The 11,704-nt window shown below is 45.8% G+C and overlaps 2 protein-coding genes across 3 annotated transcripts; both read left to right on the top strand.

The window, feature by feature from the left end:
- Positions 1-1,908: 1,908 nt before the first annotated feature.
- Positions 1,909-4,617, top strand: LOC100193905 (uncharacterized). Its single transcript, NM_001138977.1, has 3 exons — positions 1,909-2,155; positions 3,300-3,411; positions 4,384-4,617. Exons 1-3 carry the CDS (start codon positions 1,938-1,940, stop codon positions 4,534-4,536), a joined length of 483 nt encoding a protein of 160 aa, NP_001132449.1. The 5' UTR covers positions 1,909-1,937; the 3' UTR covers positions 4,537-4,617.
- Positions 4,618-7,730: 3,113 nt separating this feature from the next.
- LOC103638163 (uncharacterized) lies at positions 7,731-11,115 on the top strand. 2 transcript variants are annotated; one of them, XM_008661145.3, is made up of 3 exons: positions 7,731-8,495; positions 9,638-9,749; positions 10,673-11,115. In XM_008661145.3, exons 1-3 carry the CDS (start codon positions 8,017-8,019, stop codon positions 10,823-10,825), a joined length of 744 nt encoding a protein of 247 aa, XP_008659367.1. In that variant the 5' UTR covers positions 7,731-8,016; the 3' UTR covers positions 10,826-11,115. The 2 variants fall into 2 exon arrangements, with proteins under 2 accessions (XP_008659367.1, XP_035818389.1); XM_035962496.1 differs by lacking the exon at positions 9,638-9,749.
- Positions 11,116-11,704: the final 589 nt, after the last annotated feature.

Below are 11,704 nucleotides of genomic sequence, written 5' to 3'. Positions count from 1 at the left end.
TTAGTATACTCAGCCTTGCTTGTGGCATAATTTTTACAGGTTCTCTGGAGGAGATGGTTGCTGGGATTACTTGGCCGACCACCCTGCCACCGGGTTGGACTGTCGAGTGGGACCCTGCCTCGGCTGAGGAGGAGCATGAGGAGTGATGGGACAGGCTTCCCCATCTCTCTGTTTTATTTCATTCCGCTGCACTTCGAACATTGATGATTACTTTTGCAAAACTCCGATGATGATGATGGTGATGTAATAATTTAACCTTATGACATGTATGGTTTTATGCTTTATTGTATTTGCTCTGTGACTCACCTTCGAGTGAGATTGTGGTACTTGATCCTGTCAGTGGCCGTGTCGGACTAGATCCGAGGGATTGACGGGTTATTCCCATTTAAGTGTGGTCTAGCCTCTAAGGCGGGACTTGGACACTTAAGTTGGAATAATTCGGGCAGTTCCGCCACAGAGACCCTGACGGAGATGGAGACGACGACGCCGGTGGCAGTTCGAGCCACGGCACGGAGCACTCGGAGGAGCCGGAGCCGGAGGGATGGATCGCTAGACCCATCACTCGTGACACTGCTCGCGGGTGTCACTTCCATGACGCTCTCGACCCCCTGCTGCGTCGGGCCTTCGACCGACACACTTGGTCCATCGAGTACTGTTGTGTAGTTTACCAGCATCGTCGCGGGCTATACCCAAACTAGTGGGATGCTACTTGCTTGGTGCGTCGTTCGGACGATGATCTCCGAGGTGCAGAGGCCTTTTTAGAGAACTATTATATTACTGAGAGGGATACTGTAGAGGCAGCCATGCAAGATGCAGCACGACAGACACTTTCTCAGTATTGCTCGTTGTTCAGCGGGGTAGCTGATGGCCTCGACCTGAAGTACTACCCTCGCCCTTCGACCGGCAGTGCTCGAGGTGTGATTGCCTCGCCAGTTAGTGAGGGCAATCCTAGGCTGAACAACATGGTCAACCTGGCCGCCGTACTCAACATAGAGTTGGACCACGCCCTTGATGAGTTGGGCAATGTTCGGGCGAAGGTTGCGGAATTGCGTGCTGAGTGCGCAGCACACCACTATCTGGATGGTGGTTCTCTCGCCCCTGTCGGGATTCAACACCCTTACCATTCACCCCCCATGGTCTCTTCGACTATGGTACCCCAGACTGCAGGATCCAGATAGATTTGGATCCCTAGATCGACAGAGTCGGGTCTGTAATAATGCTTAGTTCAATGTCTTAGTCTAGTCAGTCTAGTTAGAGTTAGTTTGCTTATCTTATGTTGGATGCTTATTATGATGGACATGTACTGTAACACCCTTAATTTTAGGGTATAAAATTTTCTTTGCTTTATACTAAAAAAATGCAGGTGTTACATTTACTTTTTACTTTGTTCTTTTCTCTGTTTTTTTAAAATAAGTTAACCTAGTATTTATGGGTGTTATTTTGAATAAATATGAGTGTTGCATTTCATGTCGAAGTAAAGTATTTGTTTGCTAAAAATAATCGTGGCGGTGTTTACGTTCGGATGGAGGAAAAACTATAAAATTTGAATTAGTTGGAAATGATATAATATAAATATATATATACATATAAAGAAAGAAGAAATAAAAAAGAAAATCATTTTTTCTTTTTCCTCGCGGCTTGGCAATTGTCCAGCCCACTCGACTTCCTAGCCCACCATGTGCAAGCGCAACGGGAGCAGGGCAGTGCCCAGCCACACGCACGCCCTGAACATGATCCGGCTTGGTAGCCGCTTGTACATTGTGTTGTGGGCCCTGCGCGTCAGCACTATCCTCTCTCTCCTTCAACCGCTCAGCTCCGCTTCTTCCGCTGCAGACGTGCTCGCATCTTTGACAAATGGCCCTGCTTCAACCCTCCACCCAAAGCAACTCCCCCACGTACAGTCGTCCTCGCTACTGTAGCCCGGTTGCCGGTTAAGCATGCCGCCCAGCCCGTCTACCCCTACGCCGCTGCCCAGCCCCGCACGGAGTCGCCCCGTAGCCGTTTGCCGGTCACCGTGCCAGCACGGCTGCTTCGCCGACGCGTCCCCGCACACCCCGTTGTTGTGTGGAGGAGCCCTACAGCCTCGCCGCTCGTCGTGCCCGTGCCTCGCCATCGTCAAGCTCGCTGATGCCTTCGCCCTCTTGCCGCCGAGCAGGTAACAACCGCCCTCCCTTCCCTGGCTCCAGTCCCTACGCGCGGCCAGCCCCTGCGCGCAGCCAGTCCCGGCGGTCTGGCGCGGCGCGCGCTCAGCCCCGCCCCATTGTGCCGCCGGCGAGCCCGCCCAGGCTGGAGCGGTCAGCGCCCCTCCCTCTCCGACAGTAACTTTCCCATTCCCCATTTGTTCCTATAATCGTGAGGTTGAAGATGGGTGTGGCCACACGGGATCCGATCTGTGTGACCCATGTGGCCCTTTGCGCGGCTCCGTTCCTAGATTTGCATCACGTCAATTAAGTTAATATGTTTTGCGTCCTAGATTAGTTTCGACTCAGTTCAGTTGCGTTAAGTTTGCAACCGTGTCGATTACGTGTTAATAACATTATTTTGCCGTGACACAAGTTCAATTAATTATTTATTTATTTTGTTTGTATGTTGTTTATTAAAGTAGCAATTTAACTAAAGCTAATTTATAGTTTTAATTTGCGTTTTTATAAATACAAGTTAATGTAGTTGTGTGCTATTTCGCATGGCAATCGCGCGCTGTTTGCGCGTCGCCGTTGTTCGTTCGCGCGTTCGCGCCGCGCATCTAGCACACGCATTGTTGTGTGCTGTTCGCGCGCGTACTCTTGTTGACTCACACGTATCGCGCGCTGTCGTGCGTGTTATTTCGCGTGCCACGGTGCTGCTTCGCGAGCGTCGTCACGTATCGTTCGCGGGTGTCGCGCGACATTTTTGTGCGATAATAAATTGTTCTCGCTTATAAACACTCATGTTAATAACGTTAATTTGTCAGGGTACAAATTTTAGATAATTAACTTAAGGTCTCTTGAATAATATTTATTAGACTAATACTCTAACTAGATTAAATGTGTAGCGTTCCACTTAGGCTTATATAATAAATATCGGTTAATATAATCAGTTCGAATCAAATGTTTTAACTAGTATTTGTTTGAGTGTAAACCCGTTATCTTCTCGACAGTAGCTTCGAGTTCGACGTTTCTTTTTCCTCGCGTGACCGTAGTAACGCGATCCGTTTCATTTTGCATGTTCTATCATGTTTTTCTTTGAATGGTGTAATGTTCTTATGCATATATATGTTTGTTTGCTTGTGCCTGTTCGTCTTCGCTTCGCGTTGCGATTAGATCTCGACTCGTTTCTGGGCTTCGAGGAATCGACGGTCAAGCTTCGGCGACCAAGTGGTCTAGCTCTTTGGGTTCCACGAAGTTGAAGACTCTGAGCATCTGTTTGGTGAAGGCAAGTGTCCTCTGACCCATTATGTCCCATTTACTTTATAATACACTGTCCCGCATACTATGAACAACCTAAGGATTTACTAGCTTTCTATTTACCTTGTCCTTGATTTACCTTTTGGGTTACTATGGTTAGCTACATGCTAGCGATTTACTTTAATCAATGAACATGATGAGATACAATGATGATACTATGATTTTATTCTGGATATGATGATATATTTGTGGCATTTAGGGGACTCGGGCTGTTTCCCGAGTACCTCTCCGTAAGGACCTGTTCGTTGAGAGACCACCCGGGATAACAGTGCAACCATGAGGGTGAAATGGGATGCCCTTAGCTAATTAATTAGAGGAACTAGAGGTGTAGTTGCTTCGCCGTCGTGCCGTCAATGGGGTCCAGGCACAGTGCTTGCTCTGCCAAAGCTGAGTGCCGAGGTTCTTTCGTTCTGCTTTTGTTAGTCACCCTCCTGTGGGGAGAGGTACTGTGTTTATCAAACTGGAGAAACCTAACGGGCGGCTATGACCTCTAGGGAATCTTTGTAAAGGCTACGTAGTGATACCCTGCCGGACCACCTAGGAAGTGATCAATGGGGAGTCATGATCCCCGGGCAAGACGGGAATCACAGCTCATGGGTAAAGTGTGCGACCTCTGCAGAGGGTAATGAAACTGATATATCAGCCGTGCTCACGGTTAAGAGCGGCCTTGGGATCCTCTTTGATTAGAGATACAAATGATCTGAGATACAATGGTTCTATTTATTATTTTGGTTCGATGACGATAATGATGTTCCTCGATGAGGAAATGATTCACGGGTTGGTTATATGATAAAACTTGGCTTCCACTAATAATAAATACCTGACCAACTAAAAGCAACTGCTTGAGCTTAACCCCACATAAAGCTAGTCCACCTCAGCCAAACGGGACATTTGCTGAGTACGTTGATGTGTACTCACCCTTGCTTTCACAAAACACCAGGTTGTTCACATTGCAACCACTGCTCAGGAGAAGACGAAGTCGTGGAAGGAGACTTCCAGGAGTTCCAGGACTACGACGAGTTCTAGGTGTGGGTTGGCGGCAACCCCCAGTCAGCTGCCTGTGAAGGCCCTATCTTTACTGCGTTTCGCTTAGCACTTTGATTTACCTGTTAAGTTGATGACTATGTGGATGTCTCTGACTCTGTGATGTAATAAGTTAATACTCTTTTATGTTATTATTCGAGCACTGTGCGATGATGTTCATTTATGTAATCGTTGTGTACGTGAATTCTGATCCTGGCACGTACATGGTTCGCATTCGGTTTGCCTTCTGAAACCGGGTGTGACATAAGTGGTATCAAAGCCGTGCTGACTGTAGGACCGCTAGCCTAGAGTAGCATTGGTCGTTTAAGGACTTATTGACTATTACTTCACCTCATCCTTGATTCTGCTTCAAACTAATAGTCGCCTTGACTAATTCTATGTTGTGCTCCTATATGCCTCCTTGCCAAAAGTATTTTATTCTAATATGGTCTATACTTCTCTCAATCTATTAGATCTGATCTCACTCTTGTGCTTCCGACATCTTTGTAGATGCCCCCTGACCATAAACTTCTTGTCTTTTGGTATTCTTTTCTCTTTCATCATTAAATCGCTGCCATTTGACCATCTCTACTCCCTTGGTATTGACATGCTCGTACTCCTAGATTCTTCAATACTCTTGTTTCAAATACTTACATCAGAATTTATACTGCCTACTGAAACATTTTAGTTTATATGTCCATGAACTTCTTGTCTTCTGAGACCCGTTCCTTTTCCGTTGTGAAACCGTTACATTTTGGCTTCTTCTATTCTCTTGGTCTTGGTACGCTCCTACCATTGGAATCTTGCATGCTCTTATTTTTATATATGTTTACCTTTATATCCCAATATCTGTTTGAGACAATTCAGTTAACATGTCATTGACCACCCTTGTTTCTTAACGATCCATGAGCGGTCATTTTATTTTTGCACATCCGTGGTATACTCGTTGTTTCCTTGTAACTTCCTTCGATTATGAATTTTAACTTCAACTCTTCTGTCGGAACCTCACTTATCTTATCCTTGATTGTTTTCTCCACTTTGTCACTATGCAAGTCTTGCCTTAACTCTATCCATGGATTATGATTTTCATCATTATCACCTTTATCCTTATCACGTCTATATCTTACCTTGATGTTTATCTTATACTGGCCTTTAAGATATCCTATTTTCCATCTCAATCTGAGCATTGTACTTTACGTACTTTTCCCTTGGTCGTGTCCTCTTCTTTGTCACATGCGAGTTTTCAACTCTATCCTTTGTTGTGTTTTTGTTTGTTATTTCCTTTACCCTTCTCATCACTCTATCCTACCTTGTGATTACATTACGTCTATTATCTAAAATCTCCAATCTCCTACCTCAATTTGAGAGCGGTGTTTTACTTATATTACCCTTGGCTATAACCTCTTCTTTATCGCGTGTAAGTTTGGGCGCAACTCCATTCTTTGTTGTACTCATACCACTGGCTCTCGAATGCCTTCATCTTTTCTCTCATACCCTTGTCAGTTGTCCCCTTTGACCCTTGTGATATTGAGGTCTTCTACCTAAATGCTCACCTTAAACTTATCCTTTAAAAGCCTCCCCTTTCTTTCAACCCATTTTGAGAGTTGCGGGGTACCTATCTCTCCCTTGATTTCTTTTCACTTCTTGTCACCTTACGAGTTTTGTGGTAATTACATCCCTTGCCGTGTTTTTATTTGCTATCACCCTCACCTTGTCGTCCATCGATCTTACCTTGATACTCAGATTTATTCCTACTCTTTAAAAATCCCCTCTCTTCCATCTCACTTTGAGAATGGCAATTTACCTATCTGGTCCTTGGACACACCCTCTCCTTTTCCTTTTGTAGGTCTTGTCTTAACTCCATCCTTTTTGGTACTTATATCCATTGTTCTTATGCCCATTTACCTCCCCTCTTACATTATTGTCCGTTATCACCTTTAACCCTTGTAATATCTATACCCTTACCTTCATGCTTACTTTGAACCTACCCTTTGAAGCCTCCTCTTTTCCGTCACTGTTCGAGGATAATGCCTTACCTTCTTCACCATTGATTGCTCCCCCTTCTTCGACGTCTTGCAAGTTTTGTCTAAAATACATCCTTGGTTGTGTGTTTGTCTGTTATCACCTTAACCCTTGTCATCCCTCGATCTTTTACCTTGATGCTTATCTCGCACCTTCATTTTAAAGCCCCTTTGCCATTTCGGTTCAAGAGTGTTGTCTTACCTATCCTGCTCTTGTTCGTTCCATTTTCCTCTGCCTCGTTGCCAGTCGTAGCTTTTGTTTGATATCACCCTTACCTTTGTAATCACTAAATCTTGCCTTGATGCTTATCTTAGGTCTGATTTTTGAAATCTCCCCTTTTCCATCTCAACTCAAGAGTGGTGTTCTACCCATTATGCCCTTGGTCATATCCTGTTCCTGGTCGCTCACGATGCTTGCTTTAACTCCATCCTTTATGGTGCTCGTGTCCCTATCCTACACGTCTTGTTCTTCTCCTCCTCCTTTGACAACCTTAGAGATTAGTTATTCCCTTTTTAGGAAAGACCACCATCTAGTTAACATTCACGTGTAGCAACGATATGCTTGTTGTTGTATGCTTGTGATGTTTATCTTTGTGTTATGACTGATTTGCTTCTTTGTGATGAGTGTTGATGTGTTGTGGCCCTTGGTCCGCAATGACATCAGTTTACTAGCTGATTGCCATAGAGTTAGTAGTTGGGTGCTCTCCCTTTTCTCTCTTTAATCCGTTTATACTTACCTTTTCTCGTTATTCTTTCCTCTTGCACCTGTCCATTTGGCAACCTCCAACTCCTCCAAATCAATCAAGATCAGAGTCGACAACATCTTCACCAAGTGCGTACCAATGCTCATGTTAAGGGGGTTAGCCGCTAACCCCAATGAAGACAATGCGATCAATATCAGCAAACATGATCAAAGTGGCGCAGCGAAAACGTGGTGGGTCCTAACCCACAGGTCCAAGGGATCCTTAAGAATTGCATCAGTCGGTCGTGAACATCTGAAGGTCAAAGCAACCAATCCACAAGTTAAGCTTGCAGAGTCAAAGTCAACTCCAGAAAGCCGTGGATAGCCTATGAACCAACCTTGTCGTTCTTGCTAGCCTCTTGAATCTCGGGGGCGAGATTCTGTTAAGGGGGTTAGATTTGTAACACCCTTAATTTTAGGGTATAAAATTTTCTTTGCTTTATACTAAAAAAATGCAGGTGTTACATTTACTTTTTACTTTGTTCTTTTCTCTGTTTTTTTTTATTTTTTTTTAAAATAAGTTAACCTAGTATTTATGGGTGTTATTTTGAATAAATATGAGTGTTGCATTTCATGTCGAAGTAAAGTATTTGTTTGCTAAAAATAATCGTGGCGGTGTTTACGTTCGGATGGAGGAAAAACTATAAAATTTGAATTAGTTGGAAATGATATAATATAAATATATATATATACACATATAAAGAAAGAAGAAATAAAAAAGAAAATCATTTTTTCTTTTTCCTCGCGGCTTGGCAATTGGCCAGCCCACTCGACTTCCTAGCCCACCATGTGCAAGCGCAGCGGGAGCAGGGCAGTGCCCAGCCACACGCACGCCCTGAACATGATCCGGCTTGGTAGCCGCTTGTACATTGTGTTGTGGGCCCTGCGCATCAGCACTATCCTCTCTCTCCTTCAACCGCTCAGCTCCGCTTCTTCCGCTGCAGACGTGCTCGCATCTTTGACAAATGGCCCTGCTTCAACCCTCCACCCAAAGCAACTCCCCCACGTACAGTCGTCCTCGCTACTGCAGCCCGGTTGCCGGTTAAGCATGCCGCCCAGCCCGTCTACCCCTACGCCGCTGCCCAGCCCCGCACGGAGTCGCCCCGTAGCCGTTCGCCGGTCACCGTGCCAGCACGGCTGCTTCGTCGACGCGTCCCCGCACACCCCGTTGTTGTGTGGAGGAGCCCTACAGCCTCGCCGCTCATCGTGCCCGTGCCTCGCCATCGTCAAGCTCGCTGATGCCTTCGCCCTCTTGCCGCCGAGCAGGTAACAACCACCCTCCCTTCCCTGGCTCCAGTCCCTACGCGCGGCCAGCCCCTGCGCGTAGCCAGTCCCGGCGGTCTGGCGCGGCGCGCGCTTAGCCCCGCCCCATTGTGCCGCCGGCGAGCCCGCCCAGGCTGGAGCGGTCAGCGCCCTTCCCTCTCCGACAGTAACTTTCCCATTCCCCATTTGTTCCTATAATCGTGAGGTTGAAGATGGGTGTGGCCACACGGGATCCGATCTGTGTGACCCATGTGGCCCTTTGCGCGGCTCCGTTCCTAGATTTGCATCACGTCAATTAAGTTAATATGTTTTGCGTCCTAGATTAGTTTCGACTCAGTTCAGTTGCGTTAAGTTTGCAACCGTGTCGATTACGTGTTAATAACATTATTTTGCCGTGACACAAGTTCAATTAATTAATTATTTATTTTGTTTGTATGTTGTTTATTAAAGTAGCAATTTAACTAAAGCTAATTTATAGTTTTAATTTGCGTTTTTATAAATACAAGTTAATGTAGTTGTGTGCTATTTCGCATGGCAATCGCGCGCTGTTTGCGCGTCGCCGTTGTTCGTTCGCGCGTTCGCGCCGCGCATCTAGCACACGCATTGTTGTGTGCTGTTCGCGCGCGTACTCTTGTTGACTCACACGTATCGCGCGCTGTCGTGCGTGTTATTTCGCGTGCCACGGTGCTGCTTCGCGAGCGTCGTCACGTATCGTTCGCGGGTGTCGCGCGACATTTTTGTGCGATAATAAATTGTTCTCGCTTATAAACACTCATGTTAATAACGTTAATTTGTGAGGGTACAAATTTTAGATAATTAACTTAAGGTCTCTTGAATAATATTTATTAGACTAATACTCTAACTAGATTAAATGTGTAGCGTTCCACTTAGGCTTATAATAAATATCGGTTAATATAATCAGTTCGAATCAAATGTTTTAACTAGTATTTGTTTGAGTGTAAACCCGTTATCTTCTCGACAGTAGCTTCGAGTTCGACGTTTCTTTTTCCTCGCGTGACCGTAGTAACGCGATCCGTTTCATTTTGCATGTTCTATCATGTTTTTCTTTGAATGGTGTAATGTTCTTATGCATATATATGTTTGTTTGCTTGTGCCTGTTCGTCTTCGCTTCGCGTTGCGATTAGATCTCGACTCGTTTCTGGGCTTCGAGGAATCGACGGTCAAGCTTCGGCGACCAAGTGGTCTAGCTCTTTGGGTTCCACGAAGTTGAAGACTCTGAGCATCTGTTTGGTGAAGGCAAGTGTCCTCTGACCCATTATGTCCCATTTACTTTATAATACACTGTCCCGCATACTATGAACAACCTAAGGATTTACTAGCTTTCTATTTACCTTGTCCTTGATTTACCTTTTGGGTTACTATGGTTAGCTACATGCTAGCGATTTACTTTAATCAATGAACATGATGAGATACAATGATGATACTATGATTTTATTCTGGATATGATGATATACTTGTGGCATTTAGGGGACTCGGGCTGTTTCCCGAGTACCTCTCCGTAAGGACCTGTTCGTTGAGAGACCACCCGGGATAACAGTGCAACCATGAGGGTGAAATGGGATGCCCTTAGCTAATTAATTAGAGGAACTAGAGGTGTAGTTGCTTCGCCGTCGTGCCGTCAATGGGGTCCAGGCACAGTGCTTGCTCTGCCAAGGCTGAGTGCCGAGGTTCTTTCGTTCTGCTTTTGTTAGTCACCCTCCTGTGGGGAGAGGTACTGTGTTTATCAAACTGGAGAAACCTAACGGGCGGCTATGACCTCTAGGGAATCTTTGTAAAGGCTACGTAGTGATACCCTGCCGGACCACCTAGGAAGTGATCAATGGGGAGTCATGATCCCCGGGCAAGACGGGAATCACGGCTCATGGGTAAAGTGTGCGACCTCTGCAGAGGGTAATGAAACTGATATATCAGCCGTGCTCACGGTTAAGAGCGGCCTTGGGATCCTCTTTGATTAGAGATACAAATGATCTGAGATACAATGGTTCTATTTATTATTTTGGTTCGATGACGATAATGATGTTCCTCGATGAGGAAATGATTCACGGGTTGGTTATATGATAAAACTTGGCTTCCACTAATAAAGCTAGTCCACCTCAGCCAAACGGGACATTTGCTGAGTACGTTGATGTGTACTCACCCTTGCTTTCACAAAACACCAGGTTGTTCACATTGCAACCACTGCTCAGGAGAAGACGAAGTCGTGGAAGGAGACTTCCAGGAGTTCCAGGACTACGACGAGTTCTAGGTGTGGGTTGGCGGCAACCCCCAGTCAGCTGCCTGTGAAGGCCCTATCTTTACTGCGTTTCGCTTAGCACTTTGATTTACCTGTTAAGTTGATGACTATGTGGATGTCTCTGACTCTGTGATGTAATAAGTTAATACTCTTTTATGTTATTATTCGAGCACTGTGCGATGATGTTCATTTATGTAATCGTTGTGTACGTGAATTCTGATCCTGGCACGTACATGGTTCGCATTCGGTTTGCCTTCTGAAACCGGGTGTGACATGTACTGAAGTTGGATCTTTGTAATGATTGTCACCAAGGTGTGGGTATCCCCTGCAACTTGGTGTAGTTATTAATAAAGTCAGTTATTTAGTTGGGTAACCCATTTATTTCCACTTTCCTCTTTATCTGAGAAGCTGTCAGTGAAGATGGTCATTTGTTCAGTGCTTTGAGGATTTTCTATACATCTTTTCTTATGTTGAAGGACTGTAGAGTTAGATTTGAAATATGTGTGTGATTTCTACAGATGTCTGAGAACAGGCGCATAGGTGCGAGGCGTGCTCAGCTAGAACAGCAGGCACCCCAAGAGGATGCAGCCCAGCAGCAGCAGTTGCCACCGCCACCACCGATGACAGTCGAGCAGATGTTCATGATGCAGACACAAGCAGTTCAGGCAATCAGACAGACCTTAGCAGCAATGCAGCAGCAGCCACCCCTGCCTCAGCCTCCAGTGCAAGTCCAGATGCCACAAGTGCCCAGAGACAAGCGGGCAAAATTCATGAGGGGCCATCCCCCAGTCTTTGCCCACTCTGCTGATCCCATGGACGCCGAAGATTGGCTGCGTACCATGGAGCGTGAGTTGCACACTACCTAGTGCAACGATCATGAGAAGGTGTTGTACGGTCCCCGACAGCTGAGGGGAGCAGCCCAGTCTTGGTGGGAGTCTTACCTCGCCACCCATGCTAA

This window comes from Zea mays, chromosome 9 (genome assembly GCF_902167145.1).
Source record: "Zea mays cultivar B73 chromosome 9, Zm-B73-REFERENCE-NAM-5.0, whole genome shotgun sequence".
Classification (NCBI taxonomy): domain Eukaryota; kingdom Viridiplantae; phylum Streptophyta; class Magnoliopsida; order Poales; family Poaceae; genus Zea; species Zea mays.
Note: the sequence above shows the minus strand (reverse complement) of the source record. Positions and strands in the feature narration are given on the sequence as shown.

Bases quoted from the DNA above. Each gene is read 5' to 3' on its own strand.
- LOC100193905 (NM_001138977.1), top strand. From the start codon at position 1,938: ATGCCGCCCAGCCCGTCTACCCCTACGCCGCTGCCCAGCCCCGCACGG. The intron at 2,156-3,299 runs GTAACAACCGCC...CGTTGCGATTAG, and splicing joins GCCCTCTTGCCGCCGAGCAG to ATCTCGACTCGTTTCTGGGC. The intron at 3,412-4,383 runs GCAAGTGTCCTC...ACAAAACACCAG, and splicing joins TGAGCATCTGTTTGGTGAAG to GTTGTTCACATTGCAACCAC.
- LOC103638163 (XM_008661145.3), top strand. From the start codon at position 8,017: ATGTGCAAGCGCAGCGGGAGCAGGGCAGTGCCCAGCCACACGCACGCC. The intron at 8,496-9,637 runs GTAACAACCACC...CGTTGCGATTAG, and splicing joins GCCCTCTTGCCGCCGAGCAG to ATCTCGACTCGTTTCTGGGC. The intron at 9,750-10,672 runs GCAAGTGTCCTC...ACAAAACACCAG, and splicing joins TGAGCATCTGTTTGGTGAAG to GTTGTTCACATTGCAACCAC.